Consider the following 26,529-nt stretch of genomic DNA (forward strand, 5'->3'; position numbering starts at 1 on the left):
GGAGCAGAGGAGAATTCAACCCAAGCCATGCAGGAAAATGTTAAAAGGAAACCGGTTACTTTGTTAGGCAATCCAAAAATAAAATATGTTATTATAAATAAGTAAAATGAAAAAGGTAACTCATGTGAGCCTTTTGAATCCGCATTTTTTAATAATAAGAAAAACACATGCATCAGAATAATTTTAAAAGCATCCAGTGAAGGAAAGAGAGAGAACAGAGACTCCTTCTATTTCAAGTATGTGTTCAGTGTTTGCCCTGAAGCCAAGGTAGCTCCAACTGGATGACAGGACAGTCAAGCCCCATTCATGATGGCTTTTCATTACCATAGGTATGCTTTTGCAATTTTCCTAGATTTTTGCTCCAGGGTCACATGGTAAGTCAATAGTAGTTATAAACCTCTCAGAGTTGTGATCAATACCCTTTGGCTGATGTAATCTAGACCTTTGCTGTGATTTACAACAAAGGACAGTTTGGGCAGCCTCTGTTTTATTACCTTCAATTCACCAACTGAAATATTTCACTGCCTATGACTGAAGGTTTTTTTTTTTTTTTTTTTTTTTCCATTTTTGTGATAGATAGGGAATTAAGATAGTCCAGAAGAAAAATGTCAGGTTTGATGGGGGAAACCAGCAGTAGGTGTTGTTTCCTCTGAGGCACAATGTTCTCAATGCCTTTCTGTGTCACAGCATTATCTCAAGTGCCAGATGGAGCTGTGTCTGTGTAGCTCCTAGTGGGTAGTCATCTGGATGGAGAAGAATGTCCGTGAAGTATTCCTTAGCTTCTCAGCACATGTTATGCACTAATACAACCCTGGACACAAGCTACCCAGCCTGAACGTGAATAGTCAGTAAGCAACCCACTGGAACAAAATGAAACTATTAACAATCTTTAGGCTGTGGGGGCTGTGACTCTATCATTTCACCTCAAGCAACTTCCCTAGAATTTTATATGAACTGTTATTTTCCAAGTCTTTTGTGGATTCCAGGTCTGAAGATTAAACAAGAGAAAAAGAAAACCAGCCACAGTCAGAGTGATAGAGTAGCAGGAGCTTCAGAGAAACATGGTGTGCTGATGTCCTTCAGGGTCCTGCACTGGAACAAAAGTGCCACCACTTGGACACTGTTTTGTCATGTTCTCTATTTGCACACCCACTTTCTCATCTCTATGCTCATGGATGACTTAGCATCACCGTGTGAGCTGAAGGTTTGCAGTTAAACATATGTAAGGTCCTTTCAGATCCACCCCCGGCTACCCTAATGTGAGCTTTTATTGTCCCAAGACTAAAGGTCGTAATAATATTCCAATTACTCAGTAGCGGTGGAAACCAGCTGTCTTGCACACTCCATTTTAATCCTGAAACAATCTTGTGAGTTAAGAAGAACCAGCCTACTTGACAGCTGAGGAATCGGGTATAGGAAAGTTCAGTACAAGGCTAAGTCAGAGTTTGGTCTTATGGTCCAAGAGCCTACCATTTTTGTTGTAACTGTGATGCTTCTTGAAGACTTTTTATATATCTATGAAAAACCAAGGTGTATTATTCCCCAATTAAGTACTTGCTGTCTGTTTTATCCATGGACTTCTTTGGAGTAAGAAAGACAGTTTTACAACCTCATTACCTAACAATACCTGACATAGAAGCTGCCTGATAACTATTTGTTGACCTAAGTGACAGTCAATTTCCTTGTTATTATTAATGTTTTTAGAAAGAAATTGGGAAGATGTCATCATCTGAACACTTGGTATATTTTTACAGGTTATATATTTTTCCTTTTTTTTCAAGAATAGAATCTTCTCTAAAAGTCAAAGAGTAAAAATATTATTGATGTTTGGATCACGAGATGAAAATACATTTTCACAATTAGGTATTCAGGACATCAAACAAAGCGATGTAAAATTTCTTATTTTCCTTTTTATTTCTCTCTCTCTCTCTCTCTCTCGACATCAAACAAAGCGATGTAAAATTTCTCATTTTCCTTTTTTATTTCTCTCTCTCTCTCTCTCTCTCTCTCTCTCTCTCTCTCTCTCTCTCTCTCTCTGTGGTGTATGTCTATGCATGTTTTGCATGTGTGGTACTTTGGTATGGCATGTGTACATGTGGAGGCATGTGGTTGATGTTGGGCATCATCCTTTAATTACTATCTTAGTTCAGATTTTCTATTCCTGTAATAAAGCATCATTTCTAAAGGTAGCTTGGGGAGGAACTTCCAAGTTACAGTTCATCATCAAAGGATTAGGGCAGGATCTCAAGTAGGGTAGGGACCTGGAGGCGGAAGAAGCAGAAGACATGGAGGAGTGTTGCTGACTGGCTTGCTCATGGCTTAATCAGTTTGGGTTCTTCCTCTGCTTCTTGTTCTTCTTCTTCTCTCCCCTCCTCTTCCTCTTTTTCCTCTCCTTCTCTTTCTTTTTCTCCTTCTCATCTTCTTGTTCTTTATCTTCTTCAACTTTTATTGATGCTTTGTGAATTTCACAGTATGCACCCCAATCACACTCATCTCCCAGTCCTTGCATATTCACCTTTCACCCTTGCAACCCTCTCTCCAAAAGAAAAATATCTCACAGTGGAAGCTGCAGTGTATCACACCATAAATCCTTTTGCCCAAACAGCTTTACTTGCAAATGTTCATTGCAGTGAGTCATTGGTCTGATCTGAGGTCTCTGGCTTCTGCTACACTATCAATACTGGATCTTCATTGGGACTCCTCTTGGATATCCTGTTGTTGCCGTGTGCTGTGGAGATCCTGAAGCTTTGGTTCTGTGTATTTGGCCCCTTTATGTGTTCTAGAAGTTCATAGGCGAGGCACATGTTGGAATGGGACAACTTAAAGCACTGGATATGGGTCTGGGTGATAGCTGAGTTGGTCAGCCTGTCAGCTCTCCTTTGCTCAAGCCACTAGGGCCAACTCTCCCTCATTGCCCAAGTGTGGGACAGGGACAGCTCACCTAAGTGCCACAGCTAGTGAGGGTGGGGGAAGCTCATAGCAGCCCTCAGACATCATCATGGCCCTGGGTGGCAGCCCAGACCACAGATGTCCATAGGGCCTTTGGTGGTAACATGGGCCAGGGTCATGAGCACAGATCCCTGTTGCAGTGGGGCCACAAACTTGGCAAGAGCAAGGGCCCAGACATCATCATGTCTTCAGGTGGCCGTGCAGGCTTCTCACATCAGGCTGTTCCTCTTCACATCAGTTCTGTCTCTTTTCAAAGTGCACAAACTGCTCTGCTTCTTTTTTTCCATGATATTCTTGCTCATTGTAGTGGCTCCCCTGCCAGCGGTTATGGCATGCACAGGCAGGCCTCTGGTTGGGCCTCTGTTCTGTCAGTTTGTTTTCTTATACCACATGGGACCAAAGTGGGCACTATTCCCAGTAGTTTTGGACCACCCACATAAATCACTAATTAGGAAAATGTACCACAGGCTTGCCCACAGGCCATTCTGGTAGGGGCATCTTCAAAGTTGACGTTTCCTCTTCTCAGATGAATCTAGCTTGTCTTAAGTTGACATAAAACTAGCCAGAACACTTCTTATATAACTGTCTGAAGCAGGATTTCCATTATTCAGACCTTGCTCAAAAGGCTTGTTCTGGAGATCCCCCCATCTCTGTCTTCAGAATTAGAGGCTGGTTGCCATGAATACCTGACAGTTCGGTGGGTTCTCAAGATCTGAACTTCAGCCTGTGCAACAAGCATTCTAACCACCAAGCTATCTTCCAGCCCATATTATATTCCATGCTGGCTAGTTTTTGAAATAAGCTATAGTCTATTTAAAAGGAGGGACCTCAGTTGAGAAAATGTCCCTACCAGACTTGCCTGTGGGCAAGCCTGACACTAAGGTACATTTTCTTGATTGATGATTGATGTGGGAGGACCCGGCTCACTGTGGGCAATGCCATCTCTGGATTGGTGGTCTTGGAGCTATATGAAAGCAAGTTCAGTAAGCCATGTAGAGCAGGCTTGCCCATGGCCTTTGCTTCTGCTCCTGCCTTTAGGTTCCTGTCCTGTTTGAGTTCCTGCCCTGACTTCCTTTGATGATAGACAGTAATGTGTAACTATAAGCTAAAAATCAACTCTCCTCCACAAGTTGCTTTTGGTCATGATGTTTTATCACAGCAATAGGAGCCTCTTTCCTCAGAAGGTTCCCATGCACATGTCCTGTATTGGTGTTCACCAAATGTCACAGAGATTCATAGCTAAGAACTTTTTCTGCATGGTTTAAAGTGGCTGACAGGAAATGAAACTGCTGGCTCAGTCCAGTAATTATAAGGATCCAAATAGTAGGGATATAAAGATGACAGGATTCTTTCTTCAAAAGACATTAGAGTGAACTTTGTATAAGACAGCATCTCCTGGCTGGAAGCCTGGCTGTGTACAGGAAATAGAATTAGCCCTGAATTATTTTATCAACATTAGTATAAACTTGGAATTTTTTTTTTCAAGAATCAGATATCCCCAAGGTGCTGCACAATTCTTAGATGGCTGACTTATCATCTTTGAGTTCCTTTTTTTGTTTTGAGAATATAGAGATAAGATGACTGTATTTTCTCTGATAGCTAAAGGCCCCAAAGAGTGGGTACATGTGTATATCAAAAGGCAGACTTTGAGGGGCAAAAAGACATCTCTTTCCAACTAGCACTTGTGTATCCAGCTTTCTGCCAACTGTGCATCGAAGTTTCTTTACCTCAGCTTCTGGCCCATGGATACTCTCTGGCTAGAGAAGAGCTCCAAGTTAAAACAGAACCAAAGACTAGCAGGGGAAAGGTTGTCAGAAAAATGCAGTGAATTAAAAACTCAGGACAAACCACCCTTAGCAACATAGAGACTTCAGAGAGTCAGGCATGCAAATCTATGTTGCTACTACCCATCCATTAAGGAATCAGCAGCTGGGCCATGGAGCCAGGTGAAATCAATCTTAGGCTTCCTCTGTCATTATGTAAATGAGGTAGGTAATCAAGCATGACTAGCTATAGCCAACTCACAGTATACAAGATGTTACGTCACTTTATTTTAACTGTATGATTCATCAGAACAATTATTAACACACGGAGTACCATTCAGCTCAAATGCAGGTATAGGCAGTGACAAGTATCTAATTCTTAGGAGAATGACTTACTCTCACAATCTGTCCAGACACATTGCCCTAGGAAGGTTCATAAATAGGAAACATGATTTTCACATTACAGTTTTCTCGAGCATGTATATACAGGTATGGGTGTCTTCCATAGCTCTTTCTGTTCTTCATTTTCTTGACCCCATAATGGCAGTCAATTCTTTCTACAGAGATCTTTTTTTTTTTTTTTTTCCTGTCAGTCTTTGACAGTGCTCTGTGAATTGGCACTACTTTTCATAATCATGAAGCAGTAATATTTGATTTGAAATAAATCTGGGCTATGGTTCCTTATGTGTTCTGATATGTTCCACCACCATCAAAGACCTGTTGATTACCGTCATTTTCCTGCAACAGCAGCCAAATTCAACTATTGGGTTTCAGCAGAGCACACCCATGTCATAGCTTGCTCTATTAACCCTTGGCTTCAAGTCCTGGTGATGTAATGAGGGTGGAGTGTACTGGCAATCAGAACACTTCCTTATCATAACTCACAGCCATTTAAAAACTCATGCTGCTGCCGAACCGAGCCTCACATACCTCTTCTGAAATGTTCACAGTGCAGTGTTTCTGCGGCCTAACGAAAAATTTTTTTACATCATTAAAAATAAACATTTCTATAAAAATATAATACTTTCAATGTTTACACAGATAAAACCAGCTAGGATAACCTAAGCCACATGCACTATACAGTAGTAAGCACAAAATTCCACAGAGCAGAACATGTCAAAAGTCCTGTTCAGAGTAACTATTCTTCCAAGATTTTCAATTGGCTTTTTGTCTGTTTCTAAAATATGTTTTGTTTAACCTAAAATATGTCCCAATGTAAAAATGAGACTTCCCCAAAAGGGTTGGATCCAACTGTTTTAGGTGAGATGCCTCCTCCTGAAAAAGAGTATATATTTCTTTGTTCTACACATAAGCTGTGACTGGAAATAGTGAACCCTTCAGGCAGTTTTATTGTCCTTTAAAAAACATACCGAGTTGCCTTTAAAAAGATTTATCACCACAAGTTACTTATTTTCAAAGTTGTCATTAAAAAACAGATTAAAAAAATTTAAATGTCCACATTCATTAAATCGGAACAAAATCCTTCTCAAACAGTTAAATTTTTGTTTGCCAAGACAGACACTGCTACCCATGCTGGCCTGTGAATCATTCTGTAGCCTAGGTTAGTTTCAAACTTGTGGTAGTCTGACTACCTTAGCTTCCCAAATGCTGAGATTATTGGTGTGAGCTGACACTCTTTGCTAAACAGCTGGGTTTTAAATGACAAATATTTTACTGTAACAAAGCTATTTCTCGAAAAAAAATCTTCCTATTATCATCTATGTACAATACATAAAATCCCTGATAATTTATAAACACATTTCATGTCATGCTATTTTGAAAATAAGTGCATCATCTGTGGATATTCCTCCAACCAAAGGAATGTGTGTATAAACATTTAAAAGGGAATGCTTGCCTGATGGGTAAACAACATCAGAAATGGAAAATGTTCATGACCACAACACAACAAAAAACATTTTTAAAACACTGGAATTCCAATAAGCAGCCTGCTGGGACCTCCACATTTATCCTGAACGAGGCCATCTCTTCTGAGTTTTCTATAAGAAATCTTCAAAGTTCATTGTCTCGGCTCCATATATGTATAAAAACCTGATTTTTAGAACCTTCAAGCCAGAACTGAGATTGAGAACTCCATTGAGATAGGAGTGTTGTAGCTGCAGGCCACCACTGGTGCCCAGCCTATGGGGACCATGTCCTGTTTTCATTGCATTGTCAGATGAGAAATTCCTTAGAATTCAGGAATTTAAAATAGCGAGTCAATATCTCATAGTGGTGCAGCTACGGCAGAAGCAAAACAAAAATGAAAAACACAGCAACAACAACAAACAATGTTGGGTGACCTTCCAAAGGCCAGGCAGTGAGAACTGTTAAAGAAGGTATAGACTGGTTTGGGCCAGTACTGTTTCTTGGAAGGGGGCTGGTGGGCCTCTTATCCATCATGTGTTTGCCTCGCTGTCAATGTTGTCTTGGGATGGCAACAGAGAAGGATATGGAGCAACACATTTTACATTCACATAAGTAGCATTCACATGAACGTAGTGCTCCCCAATGAAGGTGGAGAAGATTGAGGATATCCTGGAGACCAGTTCAGAAAAGGATGGGCGCATTTCTGCTTTGGGGTGCCAGCATTTGAGCATCACTTCATACCTGTCCCAGAAAGAAATGCTGTGAGAGACACAAAGGCAAGTACTTCTGTACAAGTCATAGACTTCAGACATACAGATGACCCCACCAGATTCTTACTTACAAGGCGTCTGGGCAGTATTCTGGTTGCAAGAGTCTTCTGCCTTGCAACAGATAGATAGTGATATCAAAGGTGTTCACATCAGGATAAGGAGGGGCTCCTCTCGTCATGAGCTCCCAGAGAAGCACACCAAAGGACCACTAATAAAACAAGACAGGAGAAGTCAGGTGAGAAAAGTGTTAACCACACTACTATGAAGGGAAAACCAGTAGCTCTCCAAAATTAATTCTTGATTGACTTACTTAACACCGTTTCTATTTAGGGGGGAAATTTTTCTAAAGAGAACTAGTAAGCTATACATTTCATGCCCTGCTTAAATCAGAAAGAGGTAAGGTTTATATTACAAGAATTATAGTTTTCAAAAGGAATATTCGAAGTCTACAGGATGTTTAAGATTTAATCTGTGATTAGTGGAGTACATTTTCTGAGTTCTTTCTCGTAGGGCCAAAGTACCAACATGTTCCTAGCTTCCCCTGCAATAGCTTTGCCACTTTAGATTTTTATAGAAAAAATGGACCTCCCAGAATTTAAAAAAAAAAAAAATGGATTAAAAAGTTCCTGTTTCTCTATGTTTGTGTGTCTGTGTGAGTCTATTTTCAACATGTGGAAGAGATGCTCATGTTCACAGAGGCCAGAGGCCATCAGATCCCCTGGAAATGATAGAGGTCACTGTGAGCTGTGATATGGGTGTTAGGAACAGAACTTAGGTCCTCTGCAAGAGGTGCTCTTAACTGCTGAGCCGTCTCCAGTTTTATGGATCCAAGACCTCTTCTGGCCTCTGCAGTCACATGCATACATGCGCTACACAGGCACACATCCAGGCAAAACATCAAAATACATACATTTAAAGAGATAGGAACTGGAAGCTTATCTAAGGACAAAGTACTTGCCATGAAATTGTAAGGACCAGAGTTCTTATTACTAGCCCCACAAAAAGAGGGACAGACACACACACACACACACACACACACACACACACGTACAGAAAGGCACACACATCAAACAAACATGAACAAGCAAAAAGGGGGGGAAATGTAAACATCTAAGTGTTAATGTTAAAGGGAAGCTCTAAATCAGTGTAAGAAAAAAAAAAAATCTGCCGGGCGGTGGTGGCACACGCCTTTAATCCCAGCACTTGAGAGGCAGAGGCAGGTGGATTTCTGAGTTCAAGGCCAGCCTGGTCTACAGAGTGAGTTCTAGGACAGCCAGGACTATACAGAGAAACCTATACTATACAGAGAAACCCTGTCTTGAAAAACAAAAACAAAAACAAAAACAAAAAAAATAAAATCTGTATTAAATGCATAACTAATCCAACTGCTAGGCAACACTTTTCTATTGAAAACTAATTTCAATAAATCTGAAATTGCTAAAGTGCCAGATTAATGTGAAACAGCTGTATGAGTATTTTACTGGGAGACCAGAGAGACATGGAGGGGCTGAGAGAGCTGCGAAATGTATCTGAAATCACCCTGGCGTAAACGTCTGCATTCAAAGACTTCCTGATCCTCAGGTCTGGCTGTGGCTATTGAACTTCACAGATATGCATTTTCTTGATTTAAAGCTCCCTACTCAAAATAGCAGGGATCATGCATATCATTCCTCCCATCCCACCCCCACTGGACATGTGACAACCTTGACAAGGAGGTAAGTCAGCATATGTAAGTCACCCTATGCAGAGGACACAGAACAATAGTTTTTTCTAGGGGACATTTCCAGGTCATTTCCATACAAAAAAAAAAAAAAAGCCTATAGGAAGGGCATGAGGCTGGTGTGTGAGTGTGTGTGTGTAAGAAAGAAAATCTATACCAAAAAGGAAGTTAGAACCAAATTTAGCTCAGAATATTTAGCGAAAAGAGCAATACATGTCTGAATCCTGAGACAGAAGGAAACTATGAAGCTCCAGGGTCAGCTCTCTAGTTGTTAGAGTTCCTGAAGCAATCACTTAATGACTTTTTTTTTTTCCCAAATAAAAGAGCCACCCCTCCCTTTTTCAAATGATTTATTTGTGTGTGTGTGTGTGTGTGTGTGTGCGCGCGCACACACGCACACATGCCATGGTGAGTACGTGGAGGTCAGAGAATAACTCCCAGGATTCAGTTCTCTCCTACCACCTTGTGGGGTCACAATGGGAGGCAGACAGGTCATCAGGCCTGTGTGCAAGCACCTCTACCCATCAAAACCACTGTGCCAGCCTGCAAGAGCTCTCCTGCCCTCTTTCCTAGGAATAGGGGTACTGTCTCACCCTGTAGTCTACTTTGGCCTTGAGCAGGCAGCAACCTTCCCACCTCTGCCTCCTGAGAGCTCTGTTATAAATATGAGCCACCCTGTGCCACCCTGTCTGGTTCAAGAGCCATTAAGATCACTGAATACTTCGATCGAAGTAGGGAACACAAATCCTCTTCCAGGAGCGAGCTAGATAATTTCCCTCTCGACTCAGCCTCTCATCAAAGTTTTCATGTATGTAACACTAATTCTGGAAACTTACGGGGTGAACGCTTAAGCTCTAGAATTTGAGTTAAAATTTAAGTCCACTGAACAAGTGCTGATTGACCTTCGATCCTGTACAAGTCGGTTACTGTCCAGGTTACTAGACAGAGGTCCCAGGGCCGATTGAACTCTGTTAACAGTGTTGTGCAATAGGAACATAACTGTAATAGAAACTGATGATAGAAAAGCAGTGCAGCTGCTGTGAAATATCAACAGGCACCCAGAAAGATTATAGGACTAGAGAGGGGAAAATGGATCTTGAGGAAGAGGCAAAACTTAGGCAGGAGTTCATGGCAGACTCCTAGATGGAGCGGTGCAGCAGCAAGAGTATCCACATGAAGTTAAGTATGGTGGCATACATCTCTAATTGTAGACTTGGGAAGCAGAGGCAGAAAAATAATGAGTTTGAGGCTAGACTGAAGTGCTAGATAGAGACACTGTGTCAAGCCCTTATCTCCCTCCAAAATGAACAGACATTTCTTCCTGTTGAATTTCTAGTCCTGGAGAGGTCACACTTCTAACCTGTGGAGTAGGTGATGGGGAGAGATGGTCACAACACAACTGTGAGGGGAAGGTTTTCAAATGCTGAAAATGGGTCAGGCTCAAACACGAGACATGGCTACCGTGTGCCTGGAGACTGTGACCACAAAAGTGCTTAACGCAAAAGGAGACTCTAGTGGCGGCAGACATGGCAGAGTTGGTAGAGAGCGTTCCTAGCATGCACGAAGCCCTGGGTTCCTCTCCCAGTATATATAAAACCAGGGATGGTAGAGCATGTCTATCATTCTAGCGCCCAGGAGGCAGAAGCAAGGGGTATCAGAAGTCCAGGTTTTTCCTCAGCTACATTGTAAGTTTGGGACCAGCCTGGGCTACATGACTAAGATTCTTTCCAAAACAAACAAACAAACAAACAAACAAACAAACAAAAATGGAGAAGTTTGCTCACAAATCCTCAAGCCAGCCGAGGATTCTGAGTAAGAAGAGGGAAGGGAGCTTCAGTATGAGAAGCAAGTAAGCCTGTGGATCTTTTCTCCACGTCCGATGCCAGAAGAGGGTCTGCCATAGAGTGCAGCATGTGTAAACATCACTTCCTACCCAAATTATTTTCTTAATCCTTAGAATGGTTTAACAGTGATCATAGCCTTGAAGTGTAAATAACTTTGTAGATGGTGTAGGAACATGGAAGCCAGAGCTGTAAGAGGCTGATGAGATGCAGGGTCTGCAATGGAGAAGGAGTAGAATAGAGAAAAAAAGACTCTCGAATACCATACACCTTAGGCAACGGCATCAGAAGGGAGGTAGAAAGACACAGCTTCCAGAAAGCATTATCCTAGACTATAACAAACATGCTTGTCTGATGGTATGCACCTGTATCCAGAATACACAAATGACTCAAACAACTTAAACCAAAAATGGGAGTAAGGTCTGACGAGACATCTCATCAAAAAAGATACAAGGATGTCACTGAGCGCATAGTATGCTCAACATTAGTCATTAGAGAAATATAGATTAAAAAGAAAACACAGCTTTATTAGATTGGTTTAAACTCCCCCAAATCTGACAATACCAACTGTAGGTGGGGATGCCGAATGGCTGTAACTCACAGGGATCACCGGTCGGGAGAGAAAACGATACAGCCATTGTGTAAAACATTTGGCACTTTCTTAAACATTTGAACATGTAGGAGTGGTACTCCTAAATATCTAAAAGGAAACAAAAATATATTCACACACTTTTAAGCAAGTGTCTAAGTTATAATTATAATATGTAATTATAATATGTATATGTCATGTATAATATGTATAATATGTAATCGCTGTAGGTAACTGCCTACCAATAGGATCCTTCAGCTGGTAACGGAGGAGACAGAAGGAAGATAGGCTGTGGAGAATAAAGAAAATTTCCTGGTTAAGAAGTAGGAAGAAAACCAGGTAGCCCAGTGTCTGGAAAGAAAGGGGTATTTCAAGGAAGGGCTGGGTGCCTGTGGACGGTGGATGATCCTGCGAAATGAGGCAGAACAGGAACAGAGAAAAGCCAGCTGGACAGAAAAAGCAAGAACACACACTTTGGTGAAGAGCTTGTGCTAAGTGAGCACCACTGAACGGGGCTGTCTGGACACGAGTAACTTCACAGGAAGTGAGTCCTATCTGGTTTGAACGCTCATGAGCGTATTTGGTGTGGCCAAATCGCACCTGGGCACTGGCTAATAAAAGAACCTATACGAACGCAGGCATGTTTTTGCGCGTAGGATTAGAGATACTTTGAATTTACTACATGCTTTTGGAAATGTTCCACGTCAACACTCAAAAGACTATGCTGCCTTTGAAATGAAACTTTATACAAACTATTCCATGCAGTCAGCGGCTGTTGAGCAATGCAGCATTGTGTGTGGCTTACCCTTCACTGTATAGTGTCTTTCAGTGAGAGGGACTGCACTGATATCAGCATTTCCTTTAAGTGTTTGCTCTAGGTTTCGTGGCTCTTGGGCCTTTTCTTGCCGATGTCTGCTTTACAGGTTACAGAATTACCTGCATATCACTATATAATCAATGATGCTGAAAAGTTCAGCTAGGCTATAGGTACCATTGCATCCCAGTCTTAGCTCACTTGCAATTCCCTAGAAAGTTCCCTCAGTCCCATTTGTAACTCATTTGTTCCCTCAGCTCCCATTCCTATTCTTAGCGACAGGCAACCACTGATCTGTTTTGCTTATAGTCCTCCTGCTTTCTAGAAATTTCTCACACGTGGAATCATTGAACATTTTATCTTTTGATTCTGCTCTCTTTCACTTGATATAATTTTGGGAGTTCTAACTGCACTACAGCACATGTTCGTCATTCCTGTATACTGCCAAACGGTTTTGCATCATAGGCATCTCTTTCTCCCTCTCTCCCTCTCTCTCCTCTCTTTCTCCTCTCTCTGTCTCTCTGTCTTTCTGTCTCTGTCTCTCCCTCTCTCTCCTTCCCTCTCTGTCTGTCTCTGTCTGTCTCTGTCTCTCTCTCTCTCTCTCTGTGTGTGTGTGTATGTGAAGGCCATAGATCAAGGTCTACTTTGCATATCTATCCACTTTATTTTTATTTTGTATATGAATATTTTGGCTGCACATATGTACATATGTGTATCACGTGCTTGTTGCCCACAGATGCCAGAAGAATGTGTTAAGTCCCCTGAAACTGGATTTATAGAAGGTTGTTAGCTGCTACAAAATGCTTGCAGGGCAGTAAATGCACTTACCTGGCTGAGCCATCTCTCTAAGTCCCAAAAACTTTAACTTTTTGTAAACAGAATTTTTCACTCAACCTGGAGCGTACCAATTTGAGTAGATGAGACGGACATCAAGTCTCAGGTATGTTCCCTGTCTCGGCCAGGCCAGGGCTGGAACCACAGATGCCTGGCCCAGCTTTTACGTGAGGGCTGGGGACACACTCAGGTCCTCATGCCCGCACAGCAAGCAGCTTACTGACTGAGGCATCTCCACAGCACGAGGTGCATCATATTTCACTTATCCATTCTCAAGCTGATGAATATTAGGACTGCTCCTGATTTGGGGCAATTATGAATAATACTTCCGCAATTCTTTACGTGCCAATCTTTGTGTGGGCATGTTATTCTTCATTATTAGCTAATGAGTCACAAATGTGTTCTGTGTAATGCCCACTCAGATCTTTTTTCGACTTTTGTTGTTGAGTTGTTAACCCCCCTCCCCTCCTGTAAGCACACAAGCGGTCAGGTCTGAATGTGAGGATAAGTGAGCTCTCAGCCACTGACATGTCACCTTGTTACAGTCTCCCTCTCTAACGCTCATTTTCTTATACGTCTTCATCTATACAAACTTTCACTGTCAAAGTCTCAGGCATCAGGCTCTACTTTGTGCTCTCTTTCCCTCCCTCCCTCCCCTCCCTCCCTCCCTCCCTCCCTCCCTCTCTCCCTCCCTCCCTCCCTTCCTCTCTCCCTCCCTCCCTTTAATGGATCTCATGGCCCCAGAAATCTCTTTACACTGCCATGGCTTGTGACATACTTCTTGAAAACAAAAGGTTAGTCACCTCCAATAGATGTCAATACCCCTTCCTCCTCCTCACAGGATCAGAAACTAGATGAACACCCCTTCTTTGGCTTATTCCATAAAGCCCACTCCTCTCTGATTGACAAGGGAATGAGATGATTTTTTTTTTTTTCACCAACCTCAGGCCCTATCCCTCGTCATCTCTCTGCCGCTGCCAACCTTCCCTTTTGAAGCACACATCCTCCAGGAACATTTATGGAATGACTTGTGTACTGACAGCACAGATTTGTGGTTGTATTCTTAAGGGTAAAACAACAAATATTTTTCTACCTAAACATCGCACTTTTCCTGCCTCGTGGCATGTGAGTAAAACAGCCCACTCGGGGTTTCACGCAGCACTCATGCTCTGAGCATGCTCTGTAATTCCTAAGAGGCCAAGGACTAGGGTTTTGGACCAGTGAGAACCAGTGGACTGCTGTTCCCTTCACCCACATCCCTTGTTACATGCTTCTCTTCGGCTGGCGTCCATGGTAGTCTCCCCTGGATCTTCAGCCTCTCTGCCTTCCTCCTCACTTTACTGTGTAGATTCTTTCAAATGATTTCTTTTGGACTCTCATATAAATATCACTAGTCTACAATGCTGTGTGTGCTGGTGTTGGGAGATGGGGTCTCTAAGAGATTACCGGAACCTGGGCGTATAGCTCACTGTGGTGCTTTGGTCTATGTTGATTTTTGAATAGACAAGGGAATTTCTGAATATAGTTTGGTACCTACTGGACAGTTAAACTCCAGTTTTACACCTGCAATTGAAGACACTCTGCAATTAGTGGTTTGGAATTTCATAAAAAAAAAATGTTACCATACAACTACGGAAAGAAAGTCCAGAAAGAGAAATTTAGGAAGGATGGGTACATTACCACATCTGACTTGGTGGTGAACTTCTGCGTTTGCAGACTCTCTAAAGCCATCCACTTCACGGGTAGTTTTGCACCTGTTTTGTTGTGGACACTATAGTACTCTTTATCGTACATGTCTCTGGCAAGACCGAAGTCAGCAACCTTGACAGTGAATTTTTCATCCAACCTACGGGAGAAAAATTATTACTGACTGGAGTAGAATAATTTACAACGGTGCTCAATGCCTATAGATTTTCAAAAGTGGCTTTAGTATTAGTGATCCATAATTTCCTCTGGCCTATTGACTAATGCTAAATTACAGTGGAATCCCTGAATAAAAATGCCTGACATTTACATTACAAATTCCACACCTGCTGAAGAGAGACATTGTGATTGACATGGCATTTGCTAGGGTGTAGGTTTGCAGAAAAGGTAAAGCTGGATTCCACCTAGCTTTCCTTGGTGGCAAAATAAATAGGGCACCAGGCCTGTGCACTGCAGCACCTACATCACTATAACATCACTTGTTATCTTACAGTGTGTTTCATAGGATGAAGAGGTTATGGGTGCTATTTTACTGGGTCTCTCTCTCTCTCTCTCTCTCTCTCTCTCTCTCTCTCAAATAGGCCAGCCAGCACATAAAACTCTATGTCCCATCAGTGAGGTAGTGAGACAGAAGTCGAAGCACCCAAGAAAACTGTCATGTTAAAAAAAAACCAAACCAAACCAACCCAAAGTCAACGAGACAAATACTTTCTGCTAACTAAGACTGTGTATTCGTTGTTTAACGTACTTTTATGATGTTACCCTGAGCAAGACCTAGGTAGAGCAGTAACAGCATAGCTCTTTCATTCACACATACCATGAGCCATGCATCAGTGCTCTGCAAGGGAAAGCCAGGATTGAATTATAAACTGATGACCGTTGTTGTTATAAAGCCGGGCAGCCAGACACAAATAAAAGTTCTTTGTATATTCCTTCCCAAAGACCATTTTTGGTAGCACTTCTGCAGGCTGGTTTCAGAGCTGCTGTTGGGAGTTACACTGCATTGGTATTCCTGTTACCAGCTTTCCTTTTTCACTGTCAAATGCTGGAGATCAAATTCTCTCTCCCGATCACTAATTCAGTGTGAAACCACAACACTGGAGACTGCTGGTGGGAAGGACTGAGGAAAGCTGGGGGACAGAGCAGCTGTCTGAGGTCCCCTGTGGAGCAACCTTTTAAATGCTTTGTTTGATAAAACTAAAAGCCCCACCTACACCCCAGGGGCTTAAAGATTCACTCAAAATCATCAAGGAAATTATTTATTTATTTATTTTGCTTCGAAGAGAAGAGAGAAAATGTTCTTACTGGCAGAGTATTGAGAAAAGACTTCGTTTGTACTTTGCAAATGGAGATACTTCCCATACTTACATGCAGTTTCGTGCAGCTAAGTCTCTGTGGACAAACTTTTTGCTGGCAAGATATTTCATGCCTTTGGCTACTTGAAGACCAAATCCTATAAGATCTTTCACAGTTGGATTCTGCAATCAAAGAGAGTCGGAAAAGCATAAACTAAGCACTCAATGTTCTAACAGTGAGCTCAGAATACTGCAGTGTTTATACGACTTATCTTGTCTCAAATAATAACTCATGCCCCTGGGAGAGCCACAACTATTTATTAAGTAACTAATACTGTATACAACGTATTGGGCTAGATATTTTCTATAAATTTTAGTTATTTTGTACACACTTCTGCTTGGGGGGTGTTATAAGCTCTTGTTTTCCAGATGGGGAAATGCAGATGTTCTGAAGTGCAGATTTTATTATTCAATGGGTATGATGAGACAGAATTGATCAGGAGATAGTTCATGTTGAAAAGACAGTTTGCTTCTTACAGTTTCAAAAAAAAAAAAAAAACCTCGATATGTCACACCACACATGCAGAGCTGTGTTGGAAAGTATCAGAGATAGGCAGGAAGCAGGAGGGGAAGGCATGGGCAAGATCCTTTATTGTAGCTCCCCTGAGAAGGTGCAGGACAAAGGCAGCCTTGGCTCTTTTAAATAGTTCCAGCAGGGCTGTTCTAAGGGTCTCATGTCTGGTCCTAGGGTGGTTAGGATAGGTAGATAGTAGGTTAGAGTCTGAGAACCTGATGTAGTGGAGCTGAAGCATGGGTTGGTTTGCAGATGAATGGCACACTCTAAAGGCAGAGTGTAGACTACTTTAAGAATTAGCCCTGAAAGGAGCAATCCTACTCAAACCAGCAAGGATCTAGATGTCAGGAACTTGGTAAATGTAGGAGGCTCAGAAAAACAAGCCAAACCACTCCGGAGGACATGCATCCACTGGAGTCTGTTGGAAGCTCACCTGAGCTAATGTACCAGCTTGTTCATCATCCAGCAATCCTGGACCAACACAGAGAACAGTGTATACAAGTGCCACTCCCAAAAGTGTACGAGCAGAGGAAAGGCTTTAGTGACTGTAAGACTGGAATCTGAAGTTACACATCTCACTGTGATGAGAAGGGTCTTACTATCCAGAACAGGCTGTCTCTCCTTCAGCAGCTACCATGGAGCTTCTGAGCACAGTATTCCAATGATAACCAGACAGAAGGGCCGCAGTCCCTGCTAGTACACATAGCCCACACAGTGTGTGAACAGGCCACATCTTGTAGCTTAGACATATGTGTTAGGCACCAGTAACCATTCTTTGGGTATTAAGAGGCCAGCTTCTATTCTGTAATGGACAGTAAGACATCTCTCCCATGCTTTAATCCCAGGAGAACAGTGCTACAGAGAAGGTGTCATATCTAAGCTGACTGACTCATCAGAGAGATGACAAGAGTTAGCAAGGCCTTTGCAATGTCAATTCGCATTGTCTGCAAACATTTTCACACCCTGAGGGTGTTTTATTCTTTTGGCCGAACAGAAACTATTTCTTCAATGTCCTAGAGCTTACTTAGTGTCATGTTTATACAGTCATTTTTGATGAAGAGTAAAGCTACTTGGTTGACTCCCACGGGGACCTGTGCAGCAGTAGCCAAGCCTGAGGCTATCCAATCAGATTAGTTCTGGGAGCTCTTCATTCTGTTCTCCTCAGCCCTGGCCCGGCTAAAGTTCAGTCAACTGTTATGTCCTGGTATAAGTGTCATAAAGAAAACTCACACCCACAAGAGGTGTGGTCCTCTTTTGTAACCGTGAGCTCATCTCTTGGACTAAAATTTGTTAAGAGCTGAAGTGCTGAGGACGGGGCCCATAGGAGTAAACAAGATATGCAAAGTTCCTACCCTGTAAGCTAGTGAGTATGTGAGCATACACATATATGGTTTTTGTTTATTGCACAGTACAACACTATTTGGTATCATATAAAGTAAGATACACATATACTTTAACCTGAAGATAGATGAAACGTATCACAATATATTTTAACCCACATTTTAAAAATATTATTTCAACACATGATCAATATAAGGGATTATTAAAGAGCTATTCCTCTTTTTCTAAGACAGCATCTGCCTATGGATGCTACCGAGAAGGTATCATATCTCAGCTGATTGGGTAATAGACTGGATTGGCAAGTAGCTTTTTATAAGACAGAAATGCTTGTGTTGGAGCTAGAAAGATGGTTCAGTGGGAAAAATGCTTCCTTTGTAAACATAAGAATCTGAATGTCAACCCCAAGCATCCATGTAAAAACCAGGTGTTATAGTACACCTCCTAACACCTCTAACTCCAGGGCAGTGGGCAGAGGCAGGCAGATCCTAGAGCCTCACTGGCTAGCTAATTTAGGCCAAATGTTGAACCCCAGTTTCAGTGACAGTCCTTGTCTCGAAACCTAAGGTAGAGAAAGAATTGAGGAAGACACCCAGTGTCAGCCTTTGGCTTGGACAAGTACTCTGGTAGGTGTGTGTGCAGACATCCTGACACACCCAACAAAGAAGCAAGAGAGCAAGCAAACAAATGGGCTGGAAAGATGGCTCCATTGTTAAGGCCATCTGCCATTCTTGCAGAAGACATGGATTTGTTTCTCTTGCACATGCATGATAGCTCATAACTGTTTGGCTTACTGCTTATTTGCAAGTCAATAAGCTTGGTACAGTACTTACATGGGTCTCATTTCGAATGAAATTTCGAAGATCTCCATGCTTCATATAGGGTAGAACCACCAGAGGGGACCCTTCACTCCGCAGGCAGATTCCCAAGAGTGAGAGGACATTGGGATGGCTGAAGTCTTTCATGATGATCCCCTCAGTCAGAAACTGGGAGACTTCTTCTATATCTGTGATTCCTGAAAAATTCAGTGTTGAGACTTTAGCCTCGAGAGAGGACAATGAATACTTTTTCAAAGTTAGATAGCAAGAGAGAAATGTCTAAAACCAGCAGGTGACAGTTTGTCAGGGTGCTTCAGCCTTAGAGCGTTCTGTCCATAACATGCCTGAGTGAATGGTGTCTGGGGCAGAAAGGATTTCCCAGCCCCGCCAACTTTCCTTACCTATTGTGAGGATAACATCTGAGAATCCTCCAACTAAGAACCGATTAACAACAGGAGAGTATGAGGTCCTTTTAAAAACATTTTGTTTTGTTTATTATTACTATTAGTGTATGTGGGGGTAGGGAAAGCAGATGATTGTGAGCCACCCATAGGGGCTGCTGGGAACAAAGCTCGAGTCCTCTGGAAGAGTGAGAAGTTCTCTTAACTGCTGAGCCATCCCTCTAGCCCTGCATAAATGAGAGCTATGATCTGCCTTGAGGGGCGGGGAGAACTTCTCATTTTTAAGGCCTACTACTACTTTCAGGAATAAAGGAGACCTGGGGTCAGAAAGGCAGGAGATAGTCAGAAGAGGCCTGCCAGATATCTTTTAGCTCAAAGAACTCAACAAACCAAAGCCCCATAGTGTAGGATATCGTTTCCCTGAGCCTCGAATGTGTCGCCCTGCACAGTGCCATCAAGTCACCACTGACAACCTCATTTGTGAAACAGAGTTCAGGAAACAACTGGTCTCATGCAGAAGCATAGATTGTTTTATACAGATACAAACCAAAGATGCACACTGTTCCATCTGGGCAGTATCCAGGGCCTAGGCTGACAAGTGCTGCTGTAGTTGGTTAGATAGTGTTCAGCTTTATGGGCCATGTGGTGTCTGTTGCAAATACTTAACTCTACTGCTGAACCATGAAAGTGTACACAGTAAATGCCTAGGTCACAAAAAAGACTCACCCATAAAAACAGCTAGTGGGTTATAGATCAATGTTTACTGATCTAGGAGAATTTGAGGACCAGCTACCATGTGGCATATGCAAGTAGCTCCCCAACTCTTTTTCTGTACTCTGGATTGGACTGAGCCTTGTATGTGTAAATGCTCTACCATTGAGCTACATTCTTCCCAGCTAAGTGGGTTATGTGTGTTTGTGTTCATGCATCGTATTCACGTGTGTGTGTGTGTGCGCGTGTGTGTGTGTACACAAAGACCCAAGAATGACATCCATTGTCTCTGCACCATTCCTTTGAGCCAGGGTCTCTCACTGAATTTGGATCAAAGCTGCTGATCAGCAAGCCCCAGTAATCCTATTTCCAATGCTACAAACACTTGTGGACATGCTGTTTTTTTTTTTTTTTTTTTAATTTTTTTTATTTTATTTTCATGTGAGTGCAGGGATCTGAGCAGTGGTCCTTATGCTTATTGCTATTACTCACTGAGCCATCTCTCCAGCCCCAGAATAGCTAGTGGTTAGTGTAGTACTTCCTAATTACCTCTGGAAAGACATACTGAGGGCACACCAATGAAGACTTAACAACATTAACATAAGCTTCACAAGTATCTCTTTGGTGTTCCTGAGAACACCAAATGCTTTCTAAGGTCTGGAAAGGAGGATGGAGGTCAACGTGGACCGACAACAGCAACCACATGACAAAGATAGAAAAATGTCTTGGGTTAGGACTGTTCTGAGTAAAAATGGCAACACTGCTTTCCTCTGAGGATAACTTATTGATCAGTGTACTTTATCTACCGTGGTTTGCTACTGAACTCCACGTAGACTGTCCCTTTATTTATTTTGTGGTCAGGTATCCACAAAATTAACCATATAGAATGGACGCTCATGGAGATTAGACTGATTTTTAAAAAAAGTTGAAGTAGTTCTGGTATCAGAACTTGGAGGGAAACCCCATTTATACTTTTGAAGCTTATTAATTCTAATACAAATCTATAATATAGTTGGCTAACATTTTTCCCGGTGGCCTCAAACTCTAAAGTATAAAATTACAAAGTAAGAAAGCAAATATGTGAGCTCTGTCAACAAAGGCGGAGCCAGGAATCTTCTCACGTGCAGAGTACACTGGCTTGTATACTGTAGCAATTTTGTCCATAATTATGCCTGTATATCAGTGAAGACTAAGTTTATGTTTACAAGCATATCCTGGTCTTTAAAGAGACTGTGCACTTGATCTTAAGAGTTTTCTACGTAACAGCTATAATTTTAAGAAATATTTCATTAAGAGGGGACATGTTGTGTTTCCTTAGGAATTAATTTCTGTGGAACACCTCATTCCATAAACGTGGATAAGTGAGGGATTATCATACTTAATGATTCTCCAGTTTTCTGCCGGTTATTAATCCTTTTTTTCTAATATGGAAGTGCTGGTTAAAAAACAATTATAGTAGTGTCTCTGGGCAGAATGAGTCATTACTATGGGATGTGCGAATGCTTCCAATAGTTTCCATAAATGTCATTTGCAAAACAATTATTGCAAGTCAAATGTGGCCAAATGATACTCAGTTCATTTAGGAGACTCGCCGCTCCTAACTCCCTTACTTATTAGTTCTCCGTGGGGTAATTTCAGAGGGACTATCTCACTAAGTGTTTAGACTAAACACATTTTCAGGATTAATTCCACAATTTCAGTAGCAGATGATTTTTTTTTCCCACAAGGGAAAGTGCAAATCAACACTTCATTATTTGCAAACCACAAATGTACCCTCCACTAGCAAATGCAACTTACTATTCAAGGATTTCACAGCACAGTGAATTTTCTTTCCGTCATTGTCCAACAAAGTCCCATGATAGACACAGCCAAAATGCCCTACCGAAAAAGAGAATTTGCTCCAGTTATATGATACTGGCTTAATTATGCAACACTTATTTATTAAGCCCCTTTCCTGTAAGACCAAAAAAGGCACATAACTTATGATACTTTAATTAATAATACCACTCTGTATGGTAAAAGTGTTAGATATAAATATAGATGCAATACATTTCTCTCCATGCTGTAAGCAATATGATTATTTAATATATGGTGAAAATGGTAGGTAGTATGGATTCTTTTAAAAATTAATATACTAAAGCATCACGTCATTGGGGTATCATTGGACACAATAATAGCATCTGCATGAAAGAAAATTTATTATTTTTAAGGATAAAATAATATTAAAGAAAACATGTAAATAATTTTATCCACTTGAGTAAGTATAAAATAAGCCCTCTATAGTCCAGTAACTGATTATAAATAATGTATTATAGGGTAAGGATTTCCCCTGTTAGTCACTGGTTAATATGTAAGCCATGTTGGCAGGAGTCAAAAGACAGTTGCCCAAATGGAGCAGATTCACTGTGACTCACTTCATGCATTTCCCTCTGACTTTACCCACTCACTTCCCCAACCGCGGCCTCTCAACAGTGGCAGTAATTTTTCCCAGAGGTGCCAAATGTCTGATAGCTGTGTAAGTCATTCAATTAACTCATGGAGTCCGGCAAGCTGTCCTGAGTGCTTACTATATGAGGTATGGGGCTACCCTCTGTGACACAAAGATGAATACAATAAAACCCATGCTCACGAGTGCTCACAATTTTTCATGGGGGTGGGGGGAACATATAAACAAACAGTAGTTAATGTTGATAGCTTCTTAATGACTGTGAGTTTGGAAAAATAATCACCATGTTATCCTTTCACAGTTAAAAAAAATGTCCTGATTTTACAATGTGTAGACTAAGTATTACAAAGTAGAGTGAGCTTACAAAGAATTCCACTAGGCTTCTCCCAGGAACCAAGGAAGGGAGCCCTAAATCATCACCTGTGGCCAGGTATAAGGCAGGCATATAAGAGGATTGCTCGCACCCCACACCCCAGCTCTCTCTCTCTCTGCAATCTCATATTCTTTCTCCCCTCCTTCATTTTCTCTTTCTCTGTCCTCACTTGTTGTAGCAGGCCTCTTCCAATCTTTTTCCTCTCTTTTTGTCTTTCTCCACCCCTTTCTCTGCCTCTATCCTTTCTCCACTCCTCTCCCTTCACACAGTACTAAAACGTCTTTTTATACTAGGCTTGTGGCTTGGGCGTGATTGTTCAGGGGACGCTTAGGCTCAGGCCTACCAAGATGGTCCCTCCCGCTGCATCATGTCACTGTTTTACAAAACACAACAGTGAGAGTATAATGTGTGAGACTGTACTCTCCAACACTGGCACACTGACTGGATTTACAGGCCTGTAACATGACCCAATCACATGCTTGTGCACAGAGGCCACTTTTCAGGAAAACACAACTTACAACCTCAGCTCTGGATGTTCTGAAGGACCAGTATTCACACACTGCCACCCCATCAGTTTCTCCTGCATCATCCTGGCAGATGCCTATGCAACCTCTTGTAGAGCGTTTAGAATAAGAGTAACCAGAAGCCATTCAGTACTAAGTTAAAAAGGATTTCACAGTAGACTTTATCTCATGGCTTCTGGTTGGTTTCTCTTCCTGACAAATATTTCCTCCAATAGTGTTAATGTTTGCAGTTATCGATGCTCTGGCTAGCTTACTGCAAGTAGTCATTCTTTGTATGAAGAAATTGGAGTGCATTGTGGAGATGATATATGTTGCCTTAGATCAGTGGAGGGCTATAAATTCCCCGTATCCTGATGCTGTCCAGCAGTGTACAAGCTGCTGTACACTAGACTTTGCTAATGCTTTCAAGATAGAGAAAGATTGAAGAGACAATGGAGTGAAAAAATTGACATGATTTTTTTCCCCAAGAAACTGTAGTTACTGTGAGAAATATTAGGGAGAAATGGGGTCTTCTCTCCTATGCTGGCATTATTATCCAAAGGCTTCCACACATAGGGCAATCTCCGTGGATATGCTTTTTTCACGTCTGTATTTCTGCAGGACAGAACTCAAACACCTCATTATCAGGCTCTGTCAGGAGCCCTCAGCATTGTCTAAGTTCCTAATCTGCAAAACAGGAGATAAAAGGCTTACTGGAAAACTGTACTTAACAGAGAGCTGAGTGGAAACACTTACCTCTTCCTATGACTTCATTGAAATGCACAATCAGGCTACTGGGTCCAATCACTACATGCTGAACTGCTTGGACCAGCTCTGGATTTAGAGCACTGAGGTCAATGTGAACAGTATTTTGTAGTAATGGGCTGGATATATCAGAGTCTCCACTTGTCAGGATTGGGGACAGATCTGTCAGAGGATACTGCACTTGTCTGCATACTCCATTCTGAGAGGAGTTGGGAAACTGGTCTGCAAGATAAAGCAAATAGATACAGCCATGAAGCCTCACTCACTGGGATGTGCCTCAGGGGTGGCGAAGGGAATGAATAGTGGATTGTAACATTAATGAAATGCTAGTTACTGCATTCAGTGAGGCTGGGAATACCCTTTGCAAAGGAATGGTTGGAGAAAGATGGTGGTGAATCCGGAAAAGGCACACACATAGACCTTTGGACAGAAACATTTTATAAAGAGCTTAGAAATTTTTTTTAAAATGAGTAATGTTAACAATGAACTCTTGCTTGTCTTATTTGGTTTCTTTGGGTATTTATTTTTCTTTTTATTAATAACAAAAAGCAATGCCTGAAGTTCATTTTAAGACATATTCTTCCTCTAAGAAACAGAAGCAGTATGAATCGGTGATGGCTTCTAGAGGAAAGGGTTAATTTTCCTTAAGGATGAGGGCCCCGAGTGAGAACCATGTTCGAGTATATGGCTTCATACCTAGGAATATATAGGCAGCACATATTGATCTAGATAAGTTATTTAAAAAAAAGGTCATGAGATGGGGTGGGGGAGGACAGGGAGTCAGCGGGAAGAGTAAGCATGAAAATGATCAAGATGCGTTGTATGAAATTCCCAAAGGATTAACAAAAGCATTATATTAAAAGGAAAAGAATCAGAGGCTCAGAAGCAAAGTGGCTAAGCAGCTGCCCAGTCCTGCAAATATCCAGTTTACACATAAAAAAAAAATAAGAAAAAGATGCCTTCTGAGGTGATGACTTATTAATGGAAATAATTAGTATTGTGGCAACTCCTAGACAAGGGAATACGTATAGAAAAATACATACAATCAATACAAGTTGAATATCCCTTTCAAAAATACTTGGGACCAGAGATTGTTTAGTTTTTGAATTTTCTCAGAGTTTGAAAAACTGGCATGGACTTTACTGGTTGGTCATTCATCCCTGATCACCCAATCTGAAATTTAAAATCAAAAATATATAACTTTTAAGCCTGATACTTCAAAGTATCATAGTTCTTTAGGGTTGGGAAGATGGCTCAGTGGGCAACAGCACTTGCTTTACAAGCATGAGGACTCGAGTTCAAACCCCCCAGCTGTCATATAAACAACAACAATAACAAAAAGCATTGCAGAACCAAGACACGTGGTTCCCAAGAGCTTCTAGCGAGCCTAGCAAAAAAACCGGTGATCATTAGGCTCAGGGACCCAGCCTGTCATAAGGTAACAAGGCCAAGAGTGATAGCCAAGGCTACTGACATCCTGCTCTGGGCTCCACATGTAGGTACAAGGACATGCACGCACAGGCACACACAGGCACACACAGGCACACACAGGCACCCACAGGCACACACAGGCACACACAGGCATACACACACATGCACTCACGTATGCACGTGCACTCAGCACACATATGTGTTTGTGTGCGCACACACACCACAGAACTTTCAACTATTTTTTTATTTCAAAATTTTGGGTTATGGTTGTCAACCTGTACTTATATATATCGTTAAAAGTCACTAATGCTACATTCTCAGGAAAGAGAGTCTCGGACAGCAGTGGTACGTTCTCCCGCACTGTGGTGGGGTCACAGTGTCATGGCTGCTTAGAGCAGGCAGTTGGATCTGTGCTGGTACGCCCTACCACTGTTCAGTTGAGGGTGTTTGGGCAGGGCCCCGTTTCCCATTAGCCCATCTTTACAACCAAAGTGCTCTAAGAACCTTAAGCAACGTTTCTTTTGTGAGGAGAGGGCAGTTTCATGCCAAGGTTAAGGAGCTGTGGCACTGAGTGCTTTTAAACCTAAAGGAGGCAAAGAAGCCACTAGGTGTTTTGCATCTCCCACTGGAACACCATCCATAACAAAGATCGGACATTAGAATCACAGCAACTGGCTGGCATTGTGTGTGTGTGTGTGTGTGTGTGTGTGTGTGTGTGTGGTGTGTAAGGACAATTTACATTCCTCACTTGCCTAACATGTGTCATCATGGCTAGGAAAACAAGCTTTTCCCTCCTGGCTTGCTTTCTACCTGCTCCTTGCTTCTTTTGCAGGGCAGAAGAATGAAAGAAGAGTGAGAGAGCGCACACTCCACACCTAACCAATAGCAACTGCAGAACTCTCTTTCTATAGCTGGTAAGAATAGTTCCCCCCTCCCTTACCCCTGCCCCATGGGGACCCAGATTTCTCTATGATGTTTCAGCAGGATTATATATGAATGATCTAAATTGGCTTCTCTGTGTATC

At 41.9% G+C, this 26,529-nt stretch overlaps 1 protein-coding gene across 3 annotated transcripts in view; it reads right to left on the reverse strand.

The window, feature by feature from the left end:
* Window positions 1-4,978: 4,978 nt before the first annotated feature.
* Window positions 4,979-26,529, reverse strand: part of Met (MET proto-oncogene, receptor tyrosine kinase) — a 109,335-nt gene continuing 87,784 nt past the window's right edge. For all 3 annotated transcript variants that reach the window (XM_076913673.1, XM_076913672.1, XM_034519059.2), the window contains 7 exons: window positions 24,066-24,296; window positions 21,785-21,865; window positions 18,891-19,072; window positions 16,219-16,328; window positions 14,827-14,992; window positions 7,420-7,556; window positions 4,979-7,319 (listed from right to left, as the gene is read on the reverse strand). In XM_076913673.1, coding sequence (XP_076769788.1) covers window positions 7,109-7,319; window positions 7,420-7,556; window positions 14,827-14,992; window positions 16,219-16,328; window positions 18,891-19,072; window positions 21,785-21,865; window positions 24,066-24,296 — 1,118 coding nt within the window. In that variant the 3' untranslated portion in view covers window positions 4,979-7,108. The remainder of the gene's footprint in view (window positions 7,320-7,419; window positions 7,557-14,826; window positions 14,993-16,218; window positions 16,329-18,890; window positions 19,073-21,784; window positions 21,866-24,065; window positions 24,297-26,529) is intronic.

Source organism: Arvicanthis niloticus, chromosome 15 (assembly GCF_011762505.2).
Source record: "Arvicanthis niloticus isolate mArvNil1 chromosome 15, mArvNil1.pat.X, whole genome shotgun sequence".
Classification (NCBI taxonomy): Eukaryota; Metazoa; Chordata; class Mammalia; order Rodentia; family Muridae; genus Arvicanthis; species Arvicanthis niloticus.